The sequence below is a fragment of the Peromyscus leucopus genome, chromosome 17 (genome assembly GCF_004664715.2).
Source record: "Peromyscus leucopus breed LL Stock chromosome 17, UCI_PerLeu_2.1, whole genome shotgun sequence".
Classification (NCBI taxonomy): Eukaryota; Metazoa; Chordata; class Mammalia; order Rodentia; family Cricetidae; genus Peromyscus; species Peromyscus leucopus.
In genome coordinates this window covers 31048836-31061520 of record NC_051077.1, presented here as the reverse complement: position 1 = coordinate 31061520, position 12685 = coordinate 31048836, and the positions used below count along the sequence as shown (strand labels likewise).

The window sequence follows — 12685 nt, the reverse complement described above, 5'->3', positions numbered from 1 at the left end:
TTTTTTTTTTCATTTGGGACTTGTTGGCCTCATTTGGGAGGGTATTTTAAAACTCAAGTAACTATTACAGAAATCCTATCTGTCACTTCAGTGTACACACATCTCTTGTGTAACAGCAGGTCAAAATCACGTGTGTTTTCAGAATGGGTTTATCATATTCCTATGCAATCAACCCTTGCTTTTCTTGGTTGGGGTATGGAGAACTCTGTAACATACCAATATGCAGGTATATTACAGATTATATAAATTGTTATTTTGGGTTTATTTATTTATTTTTGTGTATATGAGTGCATCTGCAGATAGCTATGAGCCACCATGTGGGTGCTGGGAACTGAACCCCAGTCCTCTCTAAGAACAGCAAGTACTCTTAACCACTGGGCCATCTCTCCAGATGCAGTGCATAGTTTTTTAAGACTAATAATCAACTTCTTTCTTTCCTTATTTCTTTTTTTTTAATGGTACATTTTTCTTTAAAGATTTTTATTTATTTATTATGTATACAGTAGAGGGCGCCAGATCTCATTACAGATGGTTGTGAGCTACCATGTGGGTGCTGGGAATTGAACTCAGGACCTCTAGAAGAGCAGTTGGTGCTTTTAACCTCTGAGCCATCTCTCCATCCCCCATCTTTCCTTATATTTCTAAGACACCTGCTTAATCCTTCTGCAGCCTGGTGTTAGTGTGAAGACCAGGCTTCTGCCCCCAGTTCCCAGAAATCCCTGCCTTGACTCCCAGCACCCCCAGACCACTGCCACTGCTCATTACCAGCCCGACACTTCCTCCTCCCAGGCAATTCAAAGGCCCAGGCCGGTGCATCATCGTTCCAAAGTCAGCAGACTGCTCCTAGGAACACCTTATATTTAGGTTCCAAGAGGGTTAGTACGGTAAGACAGCAATATTCAGAAAGGTTTCATAATTTATCAGAAAGCCTGCTAAGGTTTGGGAAAGATGCTAAAGTTACTGAAAGGCATGAAACACTGATGTCTGCAAACTTCCAGAAGAATCTCTGAAAGCACCTGGATATGCTTTCTTTCTTTCCCTCTAATCCCCAGCTAAAGACACTCTCGGACACTGACAACCCCTTTCAGGAAAATGTGTTCAGGAATTCTCGGAGTTAGTGGAAGCAGAATTGTGAGGGCAAACGTTGGCTCCTCTTTATTTGACCACCTGTACTATGACTTTGCGATCAAGACCAAAACAGACCATGGGAAACAGTGACCGGGACCCTACGGGGACAAATGGTAAGTTGACAAAAGTGACTGCCTTCAGGATTCACGTAACAATGACAGACAGATAGATACAAAGCCAGTTTCGTCGTCCCAGCAGGTGCTTCTGAAGCATCATGGGTACTTCCAGTCCTACACATGTCTACTAATTGCTCTCTGTCCTAACAGCGTCACAGAGTTGAGAAGTAGTGTTCATCTACAAATGACTACAAGCAGTATTTATGATGTCATATTTATAAACAGCTTCAGAAATAATCACATCCCACCATGGTCCCTAATATCGCTCAGTACTCAACTGCTACTTCCCCTTCACTTAAAAATTTACAGCCAAGGGTCTTAGGCGTTTCCGCAGACCTTCAGGCTCGTGTGGGGGACAGCCACGGACACCAGCGTCCAACCTCATTCCACAGCAGCTTCCACCCAGGGTTGCTGCCGGCTGTCCACCTCCCAGCAGGCCTGGATGCTGCCCACTTCAACCAGAGCTCCCTGGCTCAGAGCTGGTCATAGGTTTTCAAGTTCAAAAGGGCACAGCCGTTCTCTGAGATTTCACCATCTTTACCTTACAGGCCTGTGCTTGTTTTATTGCCACAAGTCTGGTGTGAGTAAGTCTTCGTAAAAATGTATCTCTTGTGTTGAAGAAATTGCTCATTTCAGTTTGTGAGTGGGCCTTTGCACATGCGCACGGGTAAAGACGGAGTATGTGGAAGACTACTCACAGGTATGTCTAAATAAGGGCCAGGGCAGCTGGTCCTTGTTGCAGTGTGCACTTGAGCTTTGACTTTAAACATGGCAAGCTGGGCGGTGGTGGCGCACACCTTTAATCCGAGCACTCGGGAGGCAGAGGCAGGTGGGTCTCTGTGAGTTCAAGGCCAGCCTGGGCTACAGAGTGGGTTCTGGGACAGCCAGGGCTACACAGAGAAACCCTGTCTCAAACAAACAGATGGTACTCGACCTCTGCCACAGATAGAAGGGCCCTGAGCAGTCCCTCTCACGGCCAGAGGTTTCACAAGGACAGAGGCCTGCCCTGCCTGGTAATGTGCCCATCCTGGGGCAGAAACTCAGCACTACTTGCCAAATAGTCCCAAGTCTGACAACTGGATTCAGCAAGGGGAGGAGGGCTCCGGCAAAGCCACAGCCTCTGCATCAGACTTTCTGGAGCATATGGTTAAGGCGCTAAGAAGAGTCACTGGCCACATGCAGCCCAGCATAGGAACGTATAAGTTCCAACCCTCCATGTGTGAGGGTCACCAGCTAGCATGCAGCCCACGTACCGTATCATTTACTGTGAAGCGACGTCATCCAACTTGGAAGCCAGATGAGTTATTACCCAGGGAGCTGGTTCTGCATTTGAGAAGCTATAAATCCAAACCTAAACCCACACCTACTCACACGTTTAGACACCGAATCTGCTATAGTCCGTGTTTAGTCACCAGAAGCAAATTCTACCTATATTCTGATAGTCCAAGAACTGCTTTAGATAGGCTAAGGACTTATAGGCATAAATTCTTATTTGTTCCAACGTATTCGTTTCCATAACTGGAGAAAAAGCAGACATGTGTTTCCTGAAGTTCTTTATGACCTAGTGGTAGTCACCAGCCTTTCTAACCTAACTGGACAGGAAGCCACACCTCTCTTTTCTCTCTGCCGCCTCCTCCACTAATTCCCACGGACCTCGTCTGCACTTCGCAGCTGGTTATGTCCCTGCATCCTTTGAGCCTCATAGGTGGGCACGCCGCCCCCACCCCTGCAGTAGCAAGCTCCACTCCGGCCACATCGCTGCCCGGCCGGGGTCAAAGGTCAGGATGGAGAGAACTGCTGGGCATTTCACAGCTCCATGCCTTCCTAGGCTCTCCTGCGGCCTCCGCCACCTGACTCTTAACAGTTTCTGATCCGATAGCCACAGACTTTAGCCACCATTTCTTATCTTTATTGTTTGTTTTGTTTCGACAGGATCTTGCTATGTAGTCCAACCTGCTCTCTAACTTGTCATTCTCCTGTCTCGGTGCTAAAATTACAGGCCTACACATTCAGTTTCAGAAAAGCCTCCTCCTGAGTCCCAAGGCTCCAGGCACTGATCTTTCAGATTTCCTGGACCCACCTAACCTTTTTTTTTTTTTTTTCTTTTTAATCATAGTAGTCCATTCTCCTCTCCAGAGCTCTTGTTTTAACAAACTAACACTGAACACATCACAGGCCAGGCAGACGTATGTCTTCTAAGCAGTGCTAGGCAGGGACTTCACTTATGTTTCTTAGACATAAATAATGGGGAAGTTAGAAAAGACAATGACGATGTCAGGACCGTCAAGTCTCTTTCTTCCAGGTCCTTCTTGTCAGGTCCAAAGGAAACTCCATTTCCCCAAACTCTGATGGTTAGACAGAACCCAGCAGATCTCAGGAGCCCGTGAAGCTGCTTCTCTCAACCAAAGAAGCCATTTCCCATATCACAGGCAGAAGGGACAAATGACTAGCTGTGGTGTCTGTTAGCACACCAAAGTGCACGCTGGCCTCCAGGCTCCCTCAGTGTCACAAGCACCTGTCACACATTTCAGCGTCCAGCCTGGCATCCTGGCTCTTCTCACCTCCCCCTACCCCAAACTTCTCCAGCTCATGGGCTTCTCTCTCCACAGCCACTCACTCTCCTTATAACCCTGCCAGTTCAGCTATGTTCCCTGCCGTCCGTCCGTCCTTCCTCTCTTCTGCCCTCTCTTGGTCTTCTCTTAGCCTTCCTCTCTCGCTCTTCCCCCCACCCTCTTCTCTCATTGCCCAGCCCAGTCTGCTGTCCATGTTCAGTCTGCTACTTCCCCTGCTCTGACTCTTCCAGATGTCTCCGGTGGTTCTCTCCTTCATGTCTACAATAAAAAAAAAAATTTAAAAAACAACAAAACCTTCCCCTGAACTTCACATAGCTTAGAGCGGCCATGTCATAAGTCTATAAACTTCTCAGTCTCAACATATCTTCATGCTTCCCTTAACTGCAGGCAGGCCCCAGGGCCTGGACCCTAACCAATCAACCAAGGTTTCAAGTCACTATCACCGCTGTGAACGGCATCTTTACTAAGGGAAGGTGAGGAATCCAAACTCGGCAAGCAAGGGCAGGTGGAGAAAATATGAGATCTTGTATAGCAAGTATGAAAGTAATTTAAAACAAACAAACAAACAAAAACCCAAAACCTGTTGTTATGTCTGTTCAAAGTCCTGGAGCAGCAGAAGCACCAATCCGCAGCAGGTGGGTGGTCCTCCTAGCCGCCAGGGAGAGATTGGCCTTTAGGTAACCAAGGCTCCCAGGTGAGCTGCAACCACACACTCCGGCACAGGGCTCTTGAAATAGAGCCTGATTAAACCATCCTAAAAACGTCAAGATCCTGGTGCCCTTCCAGAGGGTACGGCCTTTTCTGATGGGTCCACAGAGATACACTCACATCCTCTCTAGCACCCTGAGTCGTCATAGGAAACTTTAAGATGTACCTTAAACTGAAGCCCTGGGTTGGTACTGTACAAACCAAAGCTAGGAGACAGCTAGAGTGGGCGGGGAAGAGAGGCATCCAAACCAAAGTGTGGACTCCTCATCTTAACATCCACGTAAAGTTTGTAGAAAGGGAGGTGACAGAAACTGCATGAGCTGGGGAACAGCAGGGGAAGGGCCGAATGGCAGGTGACTAGCAAGTGGCACTCACTTGCCTTCAAAGCAGGAACAGCACACCAGCCCTTGGCCTGAGAGACAGCTGGAAACAGTTGCCAGGTGTCAGGAATACCTCAAGAAATCAGTGGTATTTGTCTGTCTTGCTAACAGAGGCTCATAGAGCAATGCTCCCTATAACGTGTCTGTAACTACTGAGTATATAACTCTCTATAATGAGTCTATAACTACAGACTCCAACTATGTTTAAACTTAAAATTTTATATTTCAATTTTTAAAAAAGCAAAGCAAGTCCATTATTCCTAAGATCACTGAATTCTGAAACTCAGATCTAAATCTATTTCTTATAAACAGAGAAGAAGCAGAACTCCTATATACTGAACAGTAAGATTATAATTTTAGTGTTCTGTTGATCTGTAATTTTAAACTGTTCTTCAGGGAACATGTGCAATTATTTTAATCGGGAACAATTACTTCATGCTAAGATGGAACTTTACACACTGAGGGCTGGAGAGACAGCTCAGTGCTTAAGAGCATTTTCTGTTCTTTCAGAGGACCTGGGTTCAGTTCCCACACCCACATGGCAGCTCACAACTGTCTACAACTCCAGTCCCAGATACGACATCATCTTTTGGCCTCGGAGAGCATCTAAATGCAACATGGTGTGCATATATCCAGGCAGACACACACTCATACACGTAATGAAAATATAAATAAATTAAAAAAAAAAACCCATTGCAAGTGTACCCACCGTACAATGTCTCCTCTAGTGAGACCTGGGCATTTCCAAGAGTCGCTGCTGAATGACCGGTGTCTGAACTCTGTACCTGTCACCTACCTACCCTCTTGATAAGTGACACCCACTGTACCAGGTGCCATGCAGAAGAGAAGGAACGACACACAGTCACACCGACTCCAGGAAAAGTTGAGTCCTCCTCACTGGAGTGTGGTAAGCTGGGTGGAACGCCATGAGCTCCCCATGGCAATGAAGGAGAGAGGCCAGCTTTCTCAGACAGCCCTTGCCTGTCTCTGTCACAAATTACCGACCTATTTGGTATATTTCAAGAACTTCGTAGTAGCGAATCCCAGGACTTTATTTAAAACAAAACCCCGAAATTACCATCCCCAAAACTACTAGTCTAGCCAGGGCTTTCTGCGGAGGGGCACACTGGTCTGCCACAGCAACCAACTGGGGGGAAGGTGAGGGGACCTTTCACCTCTCCGGCCCAAAGCAGCAAATGCCTGTGTTTCCCAACCTCTTTCTGTGTGGAAAGTAACAAATGCTGACAGCTAATTCTGACCAGAGCAGAGGAGAGAGAGCAGGTGTGCAGTGGAGAGTGTGTGAAGAGCCACAGCCCCCCGAGGACCTGGCTTCTCGGCTTTGTCAATCACTTGCGTGTTTCTGTGAAATTTGGGAAGAGATCAAGGCGGACACAGGAGTGGTGGGGAAGGGTATTCAGGGGACGAGGGTCTAGAGGTTTCTTACACCATCCCGCCCACTAGTCCTTATCACGTTCGCCAGCTTTCACGTTCACGGCTCCTTCACGGCCTTCCGTTTGCCCAGGCCACAGACAACCTGGAGCTCACGGTGCCAAGCACAGACGCCTCTTGAATGCTGGCTCCTTGTGCCCTGTCCTAAACACGGCAGCCATGATATTCTGTTAAGGGCCAATTACAGCCTTCACCTGAGTCAAACCTCAGCCTCCCTTTCAACAGTGTGAGAATGAGCTCTAAAAGTCAGATGTGCCACAAATCAAACTCTCAGTGACATCTTCCCTACGGAACAAGGCTCTATGTTCTCTCTTTCTCCGGGCAGAATGTTCTATTCTTGCATGGAGTCTGGTAGCACAGGGAAGCTCAGTGTGATTTCTGGGACCATCTTCAGTGTAACTATGGAAAGACAACTAACCTACCTCACGTTTTCCGTCCCCATGCCCTGCCCCGTAATGTGGCTTCTGCACGTGTTTACCACCACCAACTTCTCTTTATAAACTGTCCTCATATCAGCGAAGTTAAAACTCATCAGGGCACATGAAGACAGGCCAGGCGCCCACTTACCGCGACTTCCATGGACTGCATGGAAAGGTCACATGGTGGCTTCAGAGCCTTAGGTCTTGTGGCATACCAGAAAGTGGTAAGGGCTGCAAAAGCTCCAAAGCCCATGAGCGTGTTGGTTGGAAGGGTACGCACATACTGCCGGATGTCAACCAGCTCTGGCATCCGGAAATACCGGAACAGTTCATGGACTTCCATGGTCCTGTGTTGGTGGCTCCTTAGGCAGAATTCTGTTAGAAGAGAAAAGATGCTATGTTCAGTCCAGGGAGCAGGACACTTCTCCAGAATTCCCACAGACCAATCACTAGTGCCATGGCTTGCTGCTCAATCCAGGCATTCAACCCAGAGTCGAATGACCCAGGTCTTTCCCACCGTCAAATTTCATTTTTCTGGTTACATTTGAGTCATTTACTTTTGTTCCATTTCCCCATCATACTGCATATATCCAAGTTTTCATTAACTACATTCAACTTAGAGAATTCTTGCCATGCAATGCTCAAGTGATTCAGAAAAGAAGAAAATGTCATCTTTGTTCCCTTCCATTCACTGTCAAGGCTACCAGGGATATTATGAGTGAAGAACAGTGAACAAGCCCAAACCACCTAAGGGTCAGGAGGAGCTGCTCCTGCCAGGAGATTCCAGAACAAGTTTCCCAACTGGTAAAACAGACCAGCCTCAATTTCAACATGTCTCTCAGCTTCCCAGCACAAGGGGCTATAAATGTCAGGAGATCCATAATCAGCTGTTCGAATCAGATCACTTTCTTTTCTATTCCCCAAGGTATTACACCTAAACTGAATAAATCAATCAGTGCACATAGACTTGAAAACAAACACCCGAAGTCTCGTGAGGGGTTATGGGATTGTATTTGAGAGAAAGGTGAAACGGTATTGAAGACTGTACTCTGGAACCAAGGCCGGCTGGCCTTGTGCTTTCCTGGCTGTGTGGAAAGCTTCTTTTGCCTTGCTGAACCTTGGTTTGCGTCTCCGTAAACGGAGATGGAAACAGTACCCAATTCCAGTGAGCTTCCAGTACAACTGAAGGATTCCCATCAACAGCTGAGGATGCTGTGTCTTGTGCCACACACAAGAAATTACTCAATAAATGGTAGATGATATTATCATTTCCTCTACCAAAGCTCTCTGATGAGTCCTGAGCTCAGGATACTAAGTTACTGTGGTAATAAAAATGCTTACCTACATTTTACAGAGCCCAAAGAAGCAGCCAAGATACACAGAAGAAGATTAGGTAAACATTAATATATACCAAAGCCCCAAATTGCATCTTCTAAGCAATTTATGTAGAGACTAGTCTAAAATAATTAGGTGTGCACTAGAGAGCAAGAACAGTTCTAATTTAAAAGCTTATGAATAATTGCCCTCAAGGCTGGCACATAGCAAAGGAAGAAAGAAGAAATGAGCGGGGAGACTGAACTCCTCTCCACAGCAAGTGCTCACTCCGCCACTAAAGTTCAGACAGCATACATTCCTTTGAAAGCCAGGTCACAGGACTGGAAATATCTTTTGGAAAGAGAGAAATCATCCTTTTAAGTCAAATCTACACGATTATACTATTTTCCCCCCACAGAGTAACAGAATATCAAGCTGCTTTTCTGAACCAAGACGATGACAGGACCCAACATAATAATACATGGGCTCAGCTTGTTCAGGCTTGCGCTATCATGGCTCAGGGCAAGAGTAGTCATGTACACGCAAACACACACACACACACACACACACACACACACACACACACACACACACAAACACCCCTCAAGGTTAACGTGCTAACAGACAGAACAGATAGGCCAGTGTCTTCAGATTTGAACTCTGGAAAGAAAGCAGCCATGCCTACTCACCATCTGTGCCGTGGACAGCTGACTGCTAGGTGACACACCACAGCAGAATCAGACAAGGGCGGTGAGGGTGGGGGTGGGGTGGGGGCCAGGGCAGCTCAGCGGGTGCCTACCAGGCCTGCCAAGGTCTTTCAGGGCATTAGTCACATGCCGAGTCCTGCCCTGCTGCCCACTGGGCTAAAGGTAACTAGCAGACAAAATCCATACTTGACTTCTCAGGGGAACAGAGGGTGGAGGATGGGCCAATGAGCAGCTGGGCGTAGAGTCACCCCACTGCTCCACCCATGGGCAGGGACCAGCATCAGTGAGGGTTGCTGCCAGGGGCAGATCTTCAAACAGACACTGTTTTCATTTGGCTCAGCTTCCCATAAGAGGAGACAATGGATAGGTTTCTTTTCAACCACTGACATGAAGGCTAGGGCACTGGGTGGTATGTCTAACCACCATGAGACAGCTCGGAAGAGCAAGATACCAAAATACACTCGCAGAGTATTTGTTCTCGATGTATTCGCAGGAACTGAGCTCCTCCCGTCCTCCTGCGGCTCTGAGTGCCGAGGGTGTACCCAGGCACTGTGCTGGGCAGGAGCTGGGAAGACAGCGCTAATGATCAAGTCAGCCACTCAGTGGGTGAACCACCGAAGGAGGAAGAGAGTGAAATGAGCAAAGGCCACTAAGCATCCAGAAGGGCCCTTCTGAGAACCAGAGCCTACACTGAGGCTTCAAGGAGAAGCAGAGGAAATCAGGTCTCATTGGCACCGGCACAGACAGTATTATAACTTGGCACACTTCTGGTCTAACATGCCAACCTGCCTTGCTCCTGAACCATTCTATTCCACTTGCCTCCACGGCCCTTCATCATTTTGAGTCTGAAGAGGCATTATCCACCCCTTGCATACACACCCATGGCCTCTTCTTTCCTCAGTGTCTGGGGAGTAATTTTTATAACATCTAGATTGTGTGGATTTATAGGAGTTGAATATAGTAGAATTACATCCTTGAGTGTGGCTACCAATTCATCTCTCAACAAATAAGAGTCTCACACAAGAGGACTAATTTCTCTATTTTAAGCAGTGGCAGCCAAGATAAAGAGTGCATTGTGCAAAGTTTAATAAGGCTGGGAAGAAAAATGTTTTACAAACCTTCTGAGACTTATATATTAATAGCATATATGCAAGAACATCTTATTACGTGCTAATCTGTAACGCTAAGCATTTAAATCCAGCCAAATTCTGACATTTAGTGGGGCGATAATGACAAGCAATAGCCATTTAATCCATGCTAGGAGCCAGGTACCAATCTGCAGACCAACTCTACCATGTACATTGGTAAGGCTGTACACTGGAAATTCTGCATGAAGAAGAGAATACAGCATTTAGTTCTGTCAAGACAAAACATTAAGCACTGATCACCTTATAAACCTTGCTTCCTTCTACTTCAATGCTGTTAAGGAAAAGGTGGTCAGATATGTAAAATGTAGAGGTGGGCTTCCAGTCAAACAAACAAGACACTGTAAACAGCCATTCTATGATGATAGATACCATACCTATCTAAGATTCAGTCCTCGATAGGTTTTTGAGCACTTCCTAATAAATGGCTAGAACTAAGAGACACATTGTGTTCTTAAGCCAATGGTATTCTGTTGGGAATTTTCTTGGATTTTTTTTTTTTTCAAAAGCAAATTTCCATATCGGCATCTAGCAGAGCTTATAGCTCAGGCACATTCATCACACTGCTATCTGCTAATAACATGATTCAGTTGGCTTAAAGTCTTAGGAAGAAGACATATGTCTCAGTGCGGAACATACAGACTTGCTGATGGCCAGCTGTTCCTTCGGCTACAGCCGCTCCTGTGCACACCCTTCCTTCCCTGCTTACGGAAAGTGTGTGTGGAGCCACGGAGCCGTGGAGCCGGAGAGGCGGTTCAGCAGTGAGGAGCACTTACTGCTCTTCTAGAGGACCTAAGTTCAGTTCCCAGCCCCCACACTGGGCAGCCGACAACCACCTGCATCTGCAGCCCCAGGGGACTTCAGCTTGTTCTGGCCTGGGGCCCCCACATACATGTAGCACACAGAAATACAGGCGACAAACCTAGACATTTTTCAAAAGCATTTGTTCAGCTGGCTTGTTAGAAATGTCGCTAAGACAAGAGTCAAAAACCACAGAGTGACAGGAAACTAATAGTTCAGAAGAGCCTTACGACCTCAGCGAAGAACAAGAATGGAGGATGCCTCTAGGTACATGTGGGTAGAGACAGGTACCAAGGGAGAATTGGATAGCAAGACCGTCAAAACCAGAAATGCCGGGACCTTCTGCCCAAGCTTTGAACGGAAGCATCATTTAGCTGTACCCGGTGCTTCAGGGAGTTTTTCATATTCTGCATCTCACTAGAACATCACAGTAGTAAAATGACCCCGAGGAAAACCAGAGCCAGACGCAGAAAAGGCTTCTCTGAGGTGTCTGTCAGAACGAGACACTAACCTGACTCTAAACCCAGTTCATGTGAACGGCTCTTCCTCTTGGCTGCCCCCTGACCTGCTCACTGAGAACACACACAGGGTTAGCTGCACATGGACTCCCTGTCCCCTTCAGTCTGCTCCAAGTTAGGACAGAAGGGTCCTTCCAGCAGTAATATTGACTGGTGTTATGGGAAAACCAAACCTGAAATCCATTTGAACTCTCCATGTCTTACATAAATGCTCCCATCGATCCTGTCTCCCTGGCCTCTGAACACGTAGGTTCAGTGCCCCTTGTACACAAAGGTTCACCTCTGTGTCTGCATTATAAAAAACAAAACAAAACAAAACAACCTGTAGCTCAGAGCCAGAGGTGACCCACAAGGGCATCATTCTCCCTAGGGACACATGAGGATGGACACACGTGCGCGTGCACACACATGCATGCACGCAAACACGCATACACACACGCACACACCCCTGCAATTCTGCAAAGTATAATTCTTTTACTTACAGCAGCATTTTATTCTCTCCTTGTGATCTAGATCCCCGTGGGTTTCTCTCCTTCTGACGTTCCTCGAGCTTTCTTCCATCTGAGCAACAGCAGTTGTTGGATGGAACGCTCTGCGAGGAATGCAGACCTCCAACAAACCCACACAAATCGCACGCTTGCCTGACAGCAGCAAATTGAGAAGTCCTGACATCTTTCCTCAAGGCCGCAAGCCAAGCTGGCATGCGGCTGCCATTCCCCGCCCCACCTCCTCCCCCTGACACAAGACGCTATTTACAGGGCTGAAAGTGCCCCCTTTGTCCCACACTAGCCGGGCAGAGCTCAGGCCCCAGGAGGAACAAGAGGGTGGCGGCAAGGCCATTTGCTGGTCTTTCAGTCTGCCACTCTGGAGTCACTGGAGTCGTGCTCCTTAACCCGGGCTGGCAAACCACCTAATGCTAGATTTGTTTAAGCCATAGCCTAGGAACCAAAGAACAGGGGGGCTGCCCCGACAGAGGAGAAAGTACTGGGGACCAAACAAATGGGAGTCCCCAGTAGAGGGGAGGCAGGGGCTGCTGGTCAAAACCCATGCCCTGGGAATCTCCAACATGCTCACTTCTTTTGGCCCATGTCATTAACCCAGAGGGCCACTTGGTGGTGGTGGTAGTGGTGGTGGGGTGACTCTGGGATCCTGTGCACAAAGATGCAAGGGGATCCACAGAGAATCCATCATTGTCACCTATCACTTTAGGGCTTTTCCTCTCAACCAACTATAATAGACCTTAGACCAATGGGGTTTTTAATTGTCATTTAAGTGACTGATCCTGTGGATTACCAAGTTAATTTCCATGAAGATTTTTAAAGGAGAAACAAAGCAGAGATGTTCTGCTTTTAAAAGCTTGATTTATTTTATGAAATACTGGCGTCAAGTTGAGCACTTCTATACTAGGGCTTCTTGCCCATCCCTCC

General features: G+C 47.2%; 1 protein-coding gene across 7 annotated transcripts in view; it reads right to left on the bottom strand.

The window, feature by feature from the left end:
* Acsl1 (acyl-CoA synthetase long chain family member 1) overlaps positions 1 to 12685 on the bottom strand; it is a 69485-nt gene that overhangs the window by 40861 nt on the left and 15939 nt on the right. For 4 of the 7 annotated variants that reach the window (XM_037211727.1, XM_037211729.1, XM_037211728.1 and 1 more), the window contains exon 2: positions 6922 to 7148. In XM_037211727.1, the coding sequence (XP_037067622.1) occupies positions 6922 to 7116 (195 nt within the window). In that variant the 5' untranslated portion in view covers positions 7117 to 7148. Of the gene's footprint in view, positions 1 to 6921; positions 7149 to 8689; positions 8712 to 8776; positions 8967 to 11740; positions 11874 to 12685 lie in introns of those variants that run through there. The other 3 variants (XM_028881178.2, XM_028881179.2, XM_028881181.2) reach the window with 3 other exon arrangements.